The sequence below is a fragment of the Oreochromis aureus genome, linkage group 11 (assembly GCF_013358895.1).
Source record: "Oreochromis aureus strain Israel breed Guangdong linkage group 11, ZZ_aureus, whole genome shotgun sequence".
Classification (NCBI taxonomy): Eukaryota; Metazoa; Chordata; class Actinopteri; order Cichliformes; family Cichlidae; genus Oreochromis; species Oreochromis aureus.
The window spans coordinates 9,624,781-9,638,888 of record NC_052952.1 but is presented as its reverse complement, the minus strand read 5'-3'; the positions used below and the strand labels follow the sequence as shown (position 1 = coordinate 9,638,888).

The window sequence follows — 14,108 nt, the reverse complement described above, 5'->3', positions numbered from 1 at the left end:
AACAGCGATATCGAATGTCTTTATTCTGCAGGTTTTAGCTGAGAGTGACCAGCTTAGAAAGGAGGCTGATGATCTTGGCCCTCGGGCTGAGCTGGAGCACTGGAAGAAACGGATGACTCGCTTCAACTACCTTCTGGACCAGCTGAAGAGCCCCGATGTCAAGGCTGCTCTGGGTGTGCTCTTGCTGGCTAAATCTAAGCTCATAAAGGTCAGATATAACTGTCATCTACTGCTGAGTTTAAGTGGCTGCACCACATGCTCTCTTTCTTTGATATTGCTGCTCTCTCCTTCATTTCAGTGGTTTATTGTAAGATTATGGGGTTTTTTTGAGAACGGTGCACACCTTAATTAACTAACGGTCTGTAATGGTCTAGTCATGGCGGGAACTGGATGCAAGGATCACAGATGGAGTTAATGAGGCCAAAGACAACGTCAAGTATCTCTACAGCTTGGAGAAGTTTTGCGACCCGCTCTACAACAGTGACCCTGTGAGAAAAGAATATTTTATCACACTCTGGTGCATTTTAAAAAATGAACCAAATCAACTGCATTCATGGTGAAGACAGTACAAATGTGCTGGATGTGTGTTATATTTGGATGTACAAAGAAATACAAGCTATAATTTCTGTTTCGTCCAAGGTATCAATGGTGGATGCAATCCCAGGTCTGATCAATGCCATCAGGATGATTCACAGTATTTCCCGCTACTACAACACATCTGAAAAGATTACATCACTTTTTGTAAAGGTATTGTGCAGATCAACAGGCTTTTGTTATGATGAACAATGGGGTCCTACATTTTTTTTATGAATGACTGATACTTAAGGATTTTTAGGATAGTGTTACATTAAGCCAGCAAAAAAGTACAAATTTACAAAATGATTTATAGTTTCCATTTCTTCCATCCTCATCTCAGGTGACAAACCAGATGATCACAGCTTGTAAGGCCTATATCAATAATAATGGCGCAAACTCAATATGGGACCAACCTCAGCAAGTCATTACTGAGAAAATCAAAGCTGCCATTCGCCTAAACCAGGTAATGGATCATTTTTAAAGGAAAACAAAATGTGTTTTGTAGCAAAATGCACCTCTGTCAGTTTTTTATCAGTCAAAATATGCAGATTTAACATGATATTCCTGCCACAAGCATAGATGAGGATATGTCATTTTCCTATTATGTGAAAGATGTTACTATATTAAAATCTTTCTATCATTTTTATCACTTTGGAATGTCGGCTTGAAGAACAAACAACATGTTTGGTTCTGTATCATAATGTGTTTCCCAGGAATACCAGCGATGTTTCCACAGAACCAAGGAGAAGCTGGAGCAGACTCCTTCAGAAAGACAGTTTGACTTCAGCGAGATGTACATCTTTGGAAAGTTTGACACATTCCAACGAAGACTGAACAAGATCCTCGAAATGTTCGCCACCATTTCCACCTACTCCGTTCTAAAGGACTCGAAGATAGAAGGGCTGGAGACGATGGCCACCAGGTTTCAAGTGAGTACACTGTGATATCAGACTGTTGTCAAATCCTGTTAATAAGACATGTGCAGGGAGGCATTGCATTAACTGATTAAATGTCACTGCCAGGCAGCCGTGTCTGTATTTCTCCTGGCATCTTCAGATGTTGAGTGTCGTCAGTATGGTAAATGGAAAGTTTCTCTGTGTGGTAGAACAGAATTTCAGGCTGCACACTTACAATGCCAGTGGCAGGCTGCTGATTTTTTTCTATGGTTTCCTGTTGTGTAAACAATTAATTTTTTTACATCATCAAACTGTGATGCTTAAGGTTATAGTACATAATGCGTTGAGAGTCTGTTGATATGAACCATGTGTTTGTCCTTGCTTCTTGGGATACACAGACTGCAGAAATACAGGGAAAATGGGAGGTAACGTCTCACTGCAGTCTTCAACTTTTAGCAATGCATGACCCATTTTTCTTGCAGACAGCATGCAGTGGTGAAATATTGTCCGCAGTGTTTTGCCGTACATATGCCTTAATAACAAAATAGCTACTAATTGCATGGAGATTAAAACCAACTCCTTCCTTTCTCTTTTTTTTGCATTATTAGGGCCATAGTATTACTTTCTAAACTCAGCCCTGTGATGACCATTTGTTAATACTACAAACTTGTATCCCAACCATTCTCCAGTTCATGGGGAGCTTCTGAGTTTCCTTTTTAGATCAATACTTTTTTACACAAAAAAAGTGTGTGCAATGGTGTTCATTTTAGTGTACAGGCAATTCATTCTCATGTTTCACTTGTAAAATGTTTATCTAATGCATGCATGCTTGAAGTAACCAAACTGAGCTAGAAGCTGAGATTGCAAACCTTTTTTTGGTATAACTTGATAGTTACTTGATAGATATAACTTTGCAGAACATCCATAGCTTGCAGTAAGACACAGTTGCACTGTTACATTTCTACTTGACTAATACACTACAAGTTCCAAAATTTATGCTTTTAATTATGCATTTAATAATAATACCTGCAGAAGAAAACTGTATAAATAAACTATGTTTATTTATAGCTAAAAATGTTTTCTAAAATGTGTGTTTTTGCATGTCTGGATATTTTTTTTTGTTAGGCTATTGTGTTAAACATGAAGAAAAAACATTACAGTTTTCTAGACCAGAGGAAAAGTGACTTTGATGTTGACTATGAGGAATTCTGCAAAAGCACTTCTGAACTCCACGTAAGTTAATTAGACTGTGCATTTGCCCTGTTTTGTGCAAATAAACTTAATGCAAACTGACTAGACATCGGTTTTGTAATGCGGGTTAGCCGAGTTCATTTGCTGGTGATTAAGGATTCATTAATTCATTTCATTCTGCTGTCATTGTTGTGAATATTATTGTTGTCTGTGTTTTCCTTTCCAGAATCAACTGAAGAGTTTCATGGATAGCACCTTTGAAAAAATTCAAAATACAGAAAGGGCTCTAAATGTGCTGAAGACCTTTCAAAGGTATTTCATTGGTAACTAATTAGCATCATTCTGAAATATTTACCACAATTTCCCTAATCTTGCCAATGCATGTGACATACTGCTTCATTTAATCTCTGAAATTTTAAACTATTCTGCAATCAAAATAAAAAAAAAAACTCAGAGTAAATATTTCATTGAAATAAATACCATGACAGTAAACAATAACTATCATGGTCTGGAGTCTGTTTATGTTTTGTGTTTATTAATTTTTTAGAGTTTTCTGGGGTTTTTTAATTATTTTTCTTCCAGTGTTTAGGTGTTCCCTGTGCTCCCCTTGTGTTCATGTTTTTTTGCTTGACGGTCCCCTGTCTCATGTCTGTCTTTAGCCTTGTCTCCTCTAGTGTGATCAGTTGTGTTGTTCAGTCCCTCAGTTTCTAGCCCTGTGTTTTGGTCCTCCCTCATCCTTGGTTTCTCCTGTTGTGTCCCCTGAAATTGCCGTTCCTAGTGTTTTGTTGTTAGTCTCCAGTTTCTAGGTTTTGGTTTGGTTTTATAAGTATTTTTTGTGTAAGTTGTGCCACTGCAATAAAGCAGCCTCCTTTAGTTCATTCCCTTGTTTTGAGTTCTGCATTTAGGTCCTTCCTCCTGCCTGCCACAGCCGTTTCATGACAATAACAAGTGTGCTTTAATGTGCAAGTACTTTTGCTAGTTACAAGGTCCTTTTTTGCACATTTTAGCTCAAAACATTTACCAGCACATCCAAACAAAATAGAGTCATTGTCATTACTGGTTATTGCTATGTGTTTATTGCTGTATTTAAATATGCTTATTGCTGCTGGGTTTGAGTTCTGCTGAAGCGCTAGTATCTTTGGTTTCCCCCAAAACAGACTGGGCATCCCAGATCTTGGGATTGATGAGAAGTATCAGCAAATTTTACAGAATTATGGCCGGGACATTGAAATGGTTTCCCGCATCTACATGAAGCAGAAACTTGACCCCCCCATTGGCAGGGACTTGCCCCCAGTGGCCGGTCGGATCATGTGGGCTCGGCAGCTGTACAGCCGTATACAGGAACCCATGGATCTCTTTCAGCAGGTAATACTGCATGCCTGACTTTTAATTTAGGTTTGGCTGGGTCTAGCAGATTAATGGTAAAACTGTCTTTGCGTTTCCCATCCAAGTAATACATCATGTTTGTTTGTTTCTTTTATTACCCTAATTAGCATCCAGGAGTTCTTTCCACATCAGAGGCAAAAAGGATCATCAAGAACTTTAATCGTGTAGCAAGAGTGTTGTTGGAGTTTGAGATGATCTACCATCACAGCTGGATGAAAAAGGTTAACGAACAGTAAAATTTATAATACAAACAAGAAATCTGACAGAGGAGCATTTATATACAATATGTATTATTAATTCCTTAATTGAGTGTTGTGATTTCTTTTTGTTGCATATATGCAAACACTTACATGAGCTCATCAAACACATTTTAATACTAGACAACAAAGATAGGGTTTTAAAAGATGATCAATTTAAAAAGGAGAAAGCTATCCAAATATACCTGGCACTATGTAAACAAGTAATTTGGTGAAAATGATGGATGACTAAAAAGGACACCAAGGCTCATCTCAGATCTGACAAAAAAACATCCTAATGCTCCCCAATATGTTTTGTGGACTGATGAGAGTGACATCCAGCACAAAACTAGCGCAGCATTTCATAAAAACAATATCACACCAGCTCCTGAAGGACAATGTCTGGCTGTCGGTTTGTGCCTTGAAGTGGCAAAAACTGAAGTGTAATCGGGTTATGTAGCAGGACAACAGATATGAAAAACACCAGAAAGTCCACCTATGAATGTCTGAATGTCTCAGGAGCTGCAGATGAAAATTAGCTAGCAGCTAAATCTGGTACAATGCATCCTTTCTCTTTAATGGTTCTGTTTTTGCTTGTTCACTGACAAATAAAGTGGAAATGACAAATAAATAAATAAACAAAATGAAGGGTTTGGAGTGGCCTGGTCAAAGTCTGGAGTTAAATCAGATTGAGATGCTTTGGCATGACTTGTCCTTGAAAACCCTCTAGTGTGGCTGAATTAAAACAATTCTGCAAAGAAGAGAGAGGCAAAATTCTTCTACAGCGAGATAAAAGAATCATTGCAGTTCTTGCTGGAAAAACTACATTTTGTTCATACTTGGGTTATCTTTGTCTAATATTAAAATTAGCTTGAGGATCTAAAACACAAATTGAATGAACATCTTTTCTCCCCTCTTATTCACACATTTTTTCCCTGGATCTCTTTACATAAACCTCACTAAAAACTTTATACCTCAACGCAGATGGAGGATGCCAAAGCTGGCCTGCAAGCCTCTCTTCTGGTCAGATCTCCAGAAACTGGCGAGTTATTTGTGAACTTTGACCCAGAGATTCTGACGCAGATCAGAGAGGTGAACTGCATGACAAGGATGAATTTGGCAATCCCTCCCTTCGCTTTTCTACTGCTGCAAAAACAGGATATCCTTAAGAAACACTACAATAGAATACAGGTGAGCATAGCACACAGTTGTAGCTAAATTTTCAAAAATGCATACAGTGAACAACCAAATGATCAAAGCTGCATTTATCTAGGAATATAAAACATCCTGGAATTGTGTTCGAATTCCACACAGTTTTTTAAAAATGACTAAAATCGACAAAAACCCATTTTATTGTCAACTGAGAAATTCAGTTCATCCCTTTTGTGGAATTACAAAAAATGCACCAACATGCATCTATTTCATTTCAGCTGATGTTGAGCGAGAACACTAGAGTGCGTGCTAAGATTCAGAGTGTCTTTGAACAGCTGGCCATGCCACATGTAGCTAAGGTAAGTGGAGTGACCCTCGGCTACCAAAACTAGCAATTGGGACGTGGAATGTCACCTCTCTCGTGGGTGAGGAGCCTGAGTTAGTGTGTGAGGTTGAGAGGTAGTGGCTAGATATACTCAGGCTCACCTCAATGAATGGCTTGGGCTCTGGAACTAGTCTCCTGGAGAGGAACTGGACTCTGTCTTAATCTGGAGTTGCCCTTGGTGCGAGGTGGCGGGCTGGGGTGGGAATTCTAGTGTGATTGACTGAGCAGTAAAGGACAGTCAGGCACAGGTTAAAGTCCAAAAAAGTGTTTTTTTATTTAACTCAAAAAGTAAACTTGGGTAAATAATACAAAAATCAACATCTTGGGCAAGAGATCAAAGCAACTGAGCTCTACTCAAAGAGTGTTTTCCCCCCTAGCCTCCCTAATGGTCGTGAGCTTTGGGTAGTGGAGGAGGTGACTGGGGAGAGGGAGGTCTTAGCTTCTCTACTTAGGCTGCTGCCCCAAGACCCGGCCCCGGATAAGCGTAAGAAAATGGATGGATGTGTCCGTGAAGGTTCTCAGTCATCCATCATCAGCATGGATGGTTTCCCTCTGTTCTTTGTCATGTTGATGTCAAATCCTTCATCCTTCAGTTAGCTAAATTATGTTTGCCAGTGCTAGCCAATAAAGCTTTGTTTTGATTTTATATTTCTCTGCAAAGTCCTGCATTTCAGTCCATTCTCTGCCTGGAACCCAGCATCCCATGAGAGTAGTGATATGATTTTAAATTGCTCTCCCCAAAAGAGGGTCATGCGATTACATAAAAGTTCAAAATAGGACATTTAAGAAAAGCATATCCCTGGTAACCCATTTTATTTGATTTCATTTTATTTTATGTTTTTATTTTCAGTTGTCTCTAGCAAGTCAGAACACACACAAAAAATGTTAAATCCTTTTTTATTGTTGCTTGGTTTCATCATGCATCTTTTCTAAGCATTAAACTGGTGACAGGTAAGAGACTGACTGTCACAGCAGGTTGCTTACAAAGTGCATCACCATCATCACACCATACATCACTTACTTGACAGGTGGATGAGGCTATACAACCGGGTTTGACCTCCCTCAACTGGACATCTCTGAACATTGACAAGTATCTCGACCGCATCGACAAAGCATTGGGTAAGCAAAAATGTAACGAGATCGATCCTGTACACGCTGACACGAGACATTCCTGCAACTCAGCACTGGCAGCGTGTGATAACATTTACATTAATGGATTTATTGCATAGGTGGTGTTCTTACAAGTAACACTCATATATTCAATGGATTCTTTCTCTCTCTACACATTGCTTTTTTTATACTGAATTGTCTGTTTATCACTGTTCTCTCCTTTCTTCAAATGCAAACAAGTTCCCCTTGATTTTTCCCTCTTTCCCTTATTTTTGATGCATTTGTGTCCCTCTCTCTCTTTGTTACTTTTGTTTGTTTAGCTGATCTTGAGTTGCTGATGGACAGAGTGAATGACCTGGTGGAGTTTAGAATAGAAGCAGTACTGCAGGAGATGAGCATATCCACCCTGTGTGTCCTGCCAGAGGATGAGCCTGTGACCTGTGAGGAGTTTGTTCAAACCACCAGGGTAAATAAGGACAAATAAAATAAAACTGTCAGCTGGGATATGTTTTACTCAGTCTGTGTATCTATGCAGACATTTGAAAGATGTTATCAATATTTATTAATTGGGGATTTCTTATTCTAAAGATGAATTACATTGAACTGAACTGTATATCTGCATGTGTCTAGGACCTTTGCATAAGACAAGCTCAGAAAGTGAACATGAAGAGCTCACTGGTGGAGGAGGCAGCTAATGAACTGATCAACATGCTGCTAGAGTTTGACCACAATCAGAGAGAGGAGGTGGAGAAGTTAGAGGAAGAGAGCTGCACAGAGAGCAAGACCATAGACCACAATGACAGTGAAGGTATACTAAGTTTCCTTTCACGATCAAACACAATACAGTGTGATAAAGTATGACAAGAGACAAGTTAAAAAAGGCAGTTCAAAAGTATTTAAAGGAAAGGGGATTACCTTTTTTAGAACCTTGTTGTTTTTACTTTTATTATAATGCTGATTTATTCAAGGTGAAGTGTTGCTGAAGGTGTTCATATTGACTGTAAATGTGTCGCCTTCTTAGGTGATGACGAGCGTCTCTTCTCCAGAAACACGCTGCTACGTTCTGCTAGTGTTGGTCCTTCTTCTCCGTTGGTGAGGAGGAAGAAGAAGAGGGACTTGATGGAAGTGATGGAGCAGGAAGCCCAGGAGCTGCTGTCCTACTTCAACCACCGTAACGTGGATGCCTTGCTCAGAGTGACACGCAACACCCTTGAGATGTTGCGCAAGCGCATACATACGTCCTCGCTCATAAATTTCTCTGGTGGGTCTTGTTTAATGTTTTTGCTGTATTTCTGTAGAGACTTAAAATAAGCTCATAAAATGTCTATTCCAATAGTTTATGTGTGTTACCCTTCTCTCCCTCTGTAGCTGCGAGTGACCCAACCAGCCATGGCAAAAGCAGCGGTCACCATGCAATCTTCAGAGTAAACATGACCCTTTCCATCCCTAACATTGTCATGGTTCCAGCTTTAGAGGAGGTTCAACAGGCTCTAAACCGCGCTGTAGAGTGTGTAGTCAGTGTCAGCAAAGGAGTCAGCCAGTGGAGCAAAGAAAGAATATCTAAGGTGAATAAAGGAACCATTAATTTGTGACAGTATTTAGCTTGATAACTGTAATGAACTGTTAGAACTGCCTTTTTTGAACTAATGGTGTCGTGGTCCAGCAGTGTACTAAATAAACCCCGAGGTTTTACATTCCCCTTTGCAGAGACAAATGAATGAAAGGCGAATGGCAGCACTGAAACAAGACAGCTCTGAGAGTGAAACAGAGGACGGAGCAACAACATACAGAAGCCTGGCTGGTAATAGAGAATATTATCACTTTCATAACTTAACCTCAGACCTTCAACAGCTGCCACTGTGTCAGTTTGCTCATTTTTTACATTATAAGACTTGCTGTTTTCAGCATACAATTACAACTCGATTTTACAGCTCAGCAGAGCAAGCAAATATCTGACCAGGGGCAGAAACACATAATATTGCTTGGGAAGGAAAATATTCAAGAATTTCATATTTAATGCAAATTAAATGCATATTTAATTATAAAGTGGCAGGGATAATCAATTTCCACTAAGAAAAGCACATTTTACTTTTAGAAATTATATATACAGAGAGAGATAAACTAAATGGAAGTAATTCCATTATTAACATGTTCTCTTGAAAAAGACCTGTAACGTATAATTATTTAAAAAGTTAATATTTGGAAGAATAATGTCCATCCTTTCTGCTCAATGTGTTTTCTATGAAATTCTGTCATTTTCAGATGGCAGTACCTCAGACATGTCAGCCTCTGTGATCCAGGCCATCCCGTTCCAAGCCAGAAATTACTACAAGAGTGTGTCTGAGAACAAGGAAATAGCCAAGCTAATCTCTGTACTTAGCAGCTCCATCACCTCCAGTAAAAAGGTACATGGCACTTAATTAAGCTATACTACACATTTTATATTAAACTAATCCAAACTTAGCCGTACAGATTTTTTCTTTTATTAAATCCTGCCATACACTTTTTAGATTTCTTTATCCCACATTTACAACAGTTATTTTTAGTATCTATATTTCTGTATATTTAATGAATATAAATGTCTTTTATTTTTCTATAAGTGCACTTCATTTAATATTCTCCTGTTGATATTAATGTGCAGGAAGTGGTGACCGCTCTACATCACTTTAGTTGTTACCATCACATCTGGAGGAAAGACCGTGAAGAGACTATGAGGAAGTAAGTTGAAATGTATGGTTTCTATATAAATCTGCTTATCTGCCATCGCACTAGTGCTATTTTTGTTTGTGTTTTGAACAGATTTATCGAGGCGAGTCCCTTGTTATCAGAGTTTGAGAGCCAGATTCTTTTCTATCGAGATCTAGAGCTGGAAGTAAACTCTGAACCAGAGTATATTGCTGTAGGAGCCTTGGCGCTATTCACAGGTCTTATTAAGTTACAAATTTAAAACCAGCATGAATGAGATTTTCTAGATTTTCAGCCAGTTAAATAATGCTATTTCATATTTCTTTCTGCCAGCACCTCTAAAGATGTCCCTCTCTGCTGAAATCAAGAATTGGATGGTGGACTACGGACTTTACTGTAACAGGAAGTGTCGCTCAGAGATGGAGCACATTTTCGCTTTTGTAGATGAAGCAGGAAAGAAACTGAATCGACAGATCAAAGACCTGGATGACATTCGTATTGCCATGGCTGCACTGAAGGAGATCAGAGAGCACCAGATATCTATTGATTTTCAAGTTGCGCCCATAGAGGTAAACCACAGCATCGCATATTTATTGAAGCTCTTTTTATACACACAAATACACACAGTGGGAAAGAGACATTAGGTGGAAGGCTTAGTATCTTATTTTTCCTCACAGGAGTCCTATGCCATGCTTCATAAGTATGAACTATCAGTGGCTAAAGAGGAGGCTGAAAAAGTGGATACCCTGCGCTACACTTGGGAAAAGCTCTTGTCCCGGAGCACAGAGGTGCAGAACGAGCTGGTCGCCTTGCAGCCAAACTTCAGAGAAGAACTGGTCAGCAATGTGGAGACCTTTCTGGAAGACTGCCAACACTTTTATCAAGACTATGAAAAGGTAAAATATCTATGGCTGTTTGCTGTGTTTCAATTAAACTGCTGATTTCAATTCAACCAAAAAATGTTCAGTTAATCACAGTTAAGGTTTGTTTTGATAATAGCTACTAAAAAGACACTTTGTCCTCTCTGCTTAAGGACGGTCCCATGGTTGTGGGACTTGCACCCCAAGACGCCAGTGATCCGCTGATCATGTTCCAGGTTGGTTAGTGATTAATTATTTTGTCTCTCTGTCAGTTAGTAAATATTTAGATCCTGCATTGACCTGAGGCCAGTTACTTGATACTAGTGTTAAAAGAGCTATTATATTTTTATTATTATTATACTATTACAGTTTCTGTTTCATTGTTAGAAAAAGACAGATTTTTTCTGTATAAATTATAATCAGATAATTACATATGTTTTACCTCAAATGTGTAATGTTTTAAAGTCCATCAGAGCGTAAGCTGTACCTGATCGTAGCTCTTCTCCTCTTCAGAATCGATTTGACAACCTGTTCAGGAAGTACATCACTTACACGGGAGGAGAAGAGCTCTTTGGACTTCCTGTTACCCAGCATCCTCAGCTATTGGAGATTAGGAAGCAACTGGCTCTGCTGCAGAAGTTGTACGGCCTTTACAACAATGTCATCGATACAGTTAATGGCTACTATGATATCCTCTGGGCTGACATCTGCATCGAGAAGATTAATAATGAGCTACTCGACTTTCAGACGAGGTTTGACAATTTACTTGTTTGTTTTTCATTCAAGCAACTGTTGAACTCTTTTAAGTGTAGATGTAGTAACATGAGCTTAAAATATGTTAATGGAGAAGGAGACGTTTTCAGGAAAGAAGCTGAACTCGAAACAAACAAAACTAGGTGTTTTTCTGACTAAGTGAGAAAATGACTTTCTCATACTGTGTAATCAAGCCCTGTCATTACTGCAGGAATTGGTGACATCACAAAGAGAAAGGAAAAAAAGCAGAATTAAATTAAATGATTTTCATTAGTCCATCCATAAACATCACTCTTATTTTCAGGCATTAAAGAAAGTGCTTCCTCTCATTTGCTACAATATGGAAACTTGTTTCGAGATGTTATAATTTTGAGATACCCAAACAAAAATTTATTTTTTTTTCAGTGGCAGAAACAAAGCTTCCTGTTCTTCATCAGCACTGCATTCATATTTCAGTCTCACAATGCAAAGCTAATCTTTGCCCTTTATGTGGTCACATTTGTCCAGCATGTGCCGAATGGACACTGAAAGGGAAAGAGGCTAATAAGACACAAGCTAGTTCATTTTACCTAAAGAAATTAAGAACAACTTTTAATATAGCTGGAATGGGTTACTTGGGAATGAAAATCTAGATAAACATTAGAAGCAGTCAGAAGGAAATTATAGATGTCAGAGCTGACGAAGAGAGGATATTTGTTTCGTCTGGCAGAAATGTCAGCTCTCTGTTGTGAAGGTGTTGATTTGGTTGAGTGCAGCTATGAACAGACACTGATGCATGAACTTTTGCTCTGTGCTAGTAAGGAAGGATACCCAACAAGTAGCCCAATCCAATGACTGTTGTAGCAATAATACCAAACTTGAAGTGTACTGTATTTCTTTGCCTTCAATAAAAAAAAAGTCAACTATACATCTAATCTAGTTCATGTCAACTTTACTTGACTTCACCAGAGCTAAAGTATAGTTTAGAAAAAAAGACAGTAAATATGAGTTTGACTGTCACGTCCTGTGAACTACCAGGTGTCGAAAACTGCCTCGTGCTCTGAAGGAGTGGCAGGCCTTTCAGGATCTGAAGAAAACAATTGATGAATTCAGTGAGTGCTGCCCCCTGCTGGAACTCATGACTAACAAAGCTATGATGGCCCGGCACTGGAAGAGGATAACGGAGGTTAGTGAAACATGGCCACTGGTATAGCACTGCAACTGAATGTTATGCTTGACTGAAATCAAGTCATTACCAGAACCTAATGATAATGATAATAGCTGTAATTTGTCCTGTTCTGTATCCAGGTGACTGGCCATACCTTTGAGGTGGAAACTGACACATTCAAGCTGCGTAACATAATGGAGGCTCCTCTACTCAAGTATAAAGAAGAGATTGAGGTACAAATGAATCATTAGCTACTAATGCATGGTGTGTGTTTTTTATATGATACAATGAATTCCAAATAAAATACAAGTTTGGAAAATTGTTTGGAGGAAATGAAAACATTTAAAAAGTTTAAAGAGTAATATACTGAATTAACTTTGCTAACTGATATAGGTGATCCTGTTCAGTGCAAACACTGACCCTGGTTTTTTTCAGTGCATTTGCATCTGTTTACCATTAGCATTTTTATTGCTAACATTTAAAAACATTTGGGGGGTGGGGTTCTTGTGCAGGATATCTGCATCAGTGCTGTGAAAGAGCGTGATATTGAACAGAAGCTGAAGCAAGTGATCGCTGAGTGGGACAACAAGACTTTTACATTTGCCAGTTTTAAAACCCGCGGAGAGTTGCTGCTGAGAGGAGACAGCACATCAGAGATCATTGCCAGCATGGAGGATAGCCTAATGATCTTGGGATCCCTTATGAGCAACAGGTACGGCAGTGTTGAGTGTCATTATCATTAGTGTTGATAACAGCCACAAAACCTAAATGATCTTCTTCCACACCTGTGGGAAATCTAGACATTAGACGAGCCGCACACAGGTGTGCATCCCTAAGTAAGGCTAACGTGAAGATTTACCTTCTTTTTCAGGTACAACACCCCATTTAAAGGCCAGATTCAGAAGTGGGTTCAGAATCTCTCCAACACCACTGATATTATCGAGCACTGGATGACTGTTCAGAACCTGTGGATCTATCTGGAGGCTGTGTTTGTGGGTGGAGATATTGCCAAACAGTTGCCTAAGGTGAACAACATTTCAGGATGTGATTCATATGGCAAATTTATGTAAATTGTGTATCTTTACATCATTATCAGATTTCTGGACAATATTCTAAATGTTTAGGTGCAGTAATGCATTAATGTGCCAGGCGTTGAGTTTCTTTTAGTTCCATTTTCAATTATTATATTTCACAGTCTCTTGAGCAAAATGAATCACTGATCCAGGCAATGTTTTCAGGCCACAGTGTTTTGACATTTAAAAGAAGGAGAAATAAAATGTTCTTTGTAACTTTGTAAGATTGTTTTACGAGCTTACTTCTAAAATCGGAGCCAAACAGTGTCCAAGCATTTAAAAGAAACAACTAAATACAAAATAAAATAATAAAACAGTCTGGTCATGAGATAATTGACTAACTCAATCTTTTTAGGAAGCAAAGCGTTTCTCTAATATTGATAAGTCATGGGTGAAGATCATGATGCGAGCCCATGAAATGCCCAATGTGGTACAGTCATGTGTGGGGGATGAGACCATGGGACAGCTGCTTCCACATCTCCTCGAACAGCTGGAGATCTGTCAGAAGTCCCTAACAGGGTGAGTAGAAAAAACTAAAAACACCACCATGGCCCATCTTTTTAGGTTCTATTGAACCACCAAACGAAAGGTAGAAGATTTTAAATGATAATCAGTAGTGAGGGTAGGTGAAGTGACTGATTTCTTTTTTTATGCTGTA

The 14,108-nt window shown here is 38.9% G+C and overlaps 1 protein-coding gene across 1 annotated transcript in view; it reads left to right on the top strand.

Annotated features, from left to right (window-relative positions):
- Positions 1-14,108, top strand: part of dnah5 (dynein, axonemal, heavy chain 5) — a 94,527-nt gene that overhangs the window by 11,467 nt on the left and 68,952 nt on the right. The window contains exons 7-35 of the mRNA XM_039619475.1: positions 32-208; positions 375-488; positions 640-747; positions 917-1,039; positions 1,290-1,505; positions 2,598-2,705; positions 2,890-2,975; positions 3,821-4,028; positions 4,157-4,270; positions 5,270-5,476; positions 5,716-5,796; positions 6,851-6,941; positions 7,253-7,398; positions 7,563-7,740; positions 7,954-8,193; positions 8,301-8,497; positions 8,640-8,733; positions 9,195-9,337; positions 9,574-9,650; positions 9,732-9,856; positions 9,951-10,186; positions 10,295-10,513; positions 10,651-10,713; positions 10,991-11,229; positions 12,248-12,395; positions 12,518-12,610; positions 12,890-13,089; positions 13,249-13,402; positions 13,806-13,969. Coding sequence (XP_039475409.1) covers positions 32-208; positions 375-488; positions 640-747; positions 917-1,039; positions 1,290-1,505; positions 2,598-2,705; positions 2,890-2,975; positions 3,821-4,028; positions 4,157-4,270; positions 5,270-5,476; positions 5,716-5,796; positions 6,851-6,941; positions 7,253-7,398; positions 7,563-7,740; positions 7,954-8,193; positions 8,301-8,497; positions 8,640-8,733; positions 9,195-9,337; positions 9,574-9,650; positions 9,732-9,856; positions 9,951-10,186; positions 10,295-10,513; positions 10,651-10,713; positions 10,991-11,229; positions 12,248-12,395; positions 12,518-12,610; positions 12,890-13,089; positions 13,249-13,402; positions 13,806-13,969 — 4,349 coding nt within the window. The remainder of the gene's footprint in view (positions 1-31; positions 209-374; positions 489-639; positions 748-916; positions 1,040-1,289; positions 1,506-2,597; positions 2,706-2,889; positions 2,976-3,820; positions 4,029-4,156; positions 4,271-5,269; positions 5,477-5,715; positions 5,797-6,850; positions 6,942-7,252; positions 7,399-7,562; positions 7,741-7,953; positions 8,194-8,300; positions 8,498-8,639; positions 8,734-9,194; positions 9,338-9,573; positions 9,651-9,731; positions 9,857-9,950; positions 10,187-10,294; positions 10,514-10,650; positions 10,714-10,990; positions 11,230-12,247; positions 12,396-12,517; positions 12,611-12,889; positions 13,090-13,248; positions 13,403-13,805; positions 13,970-14,108) is intronic.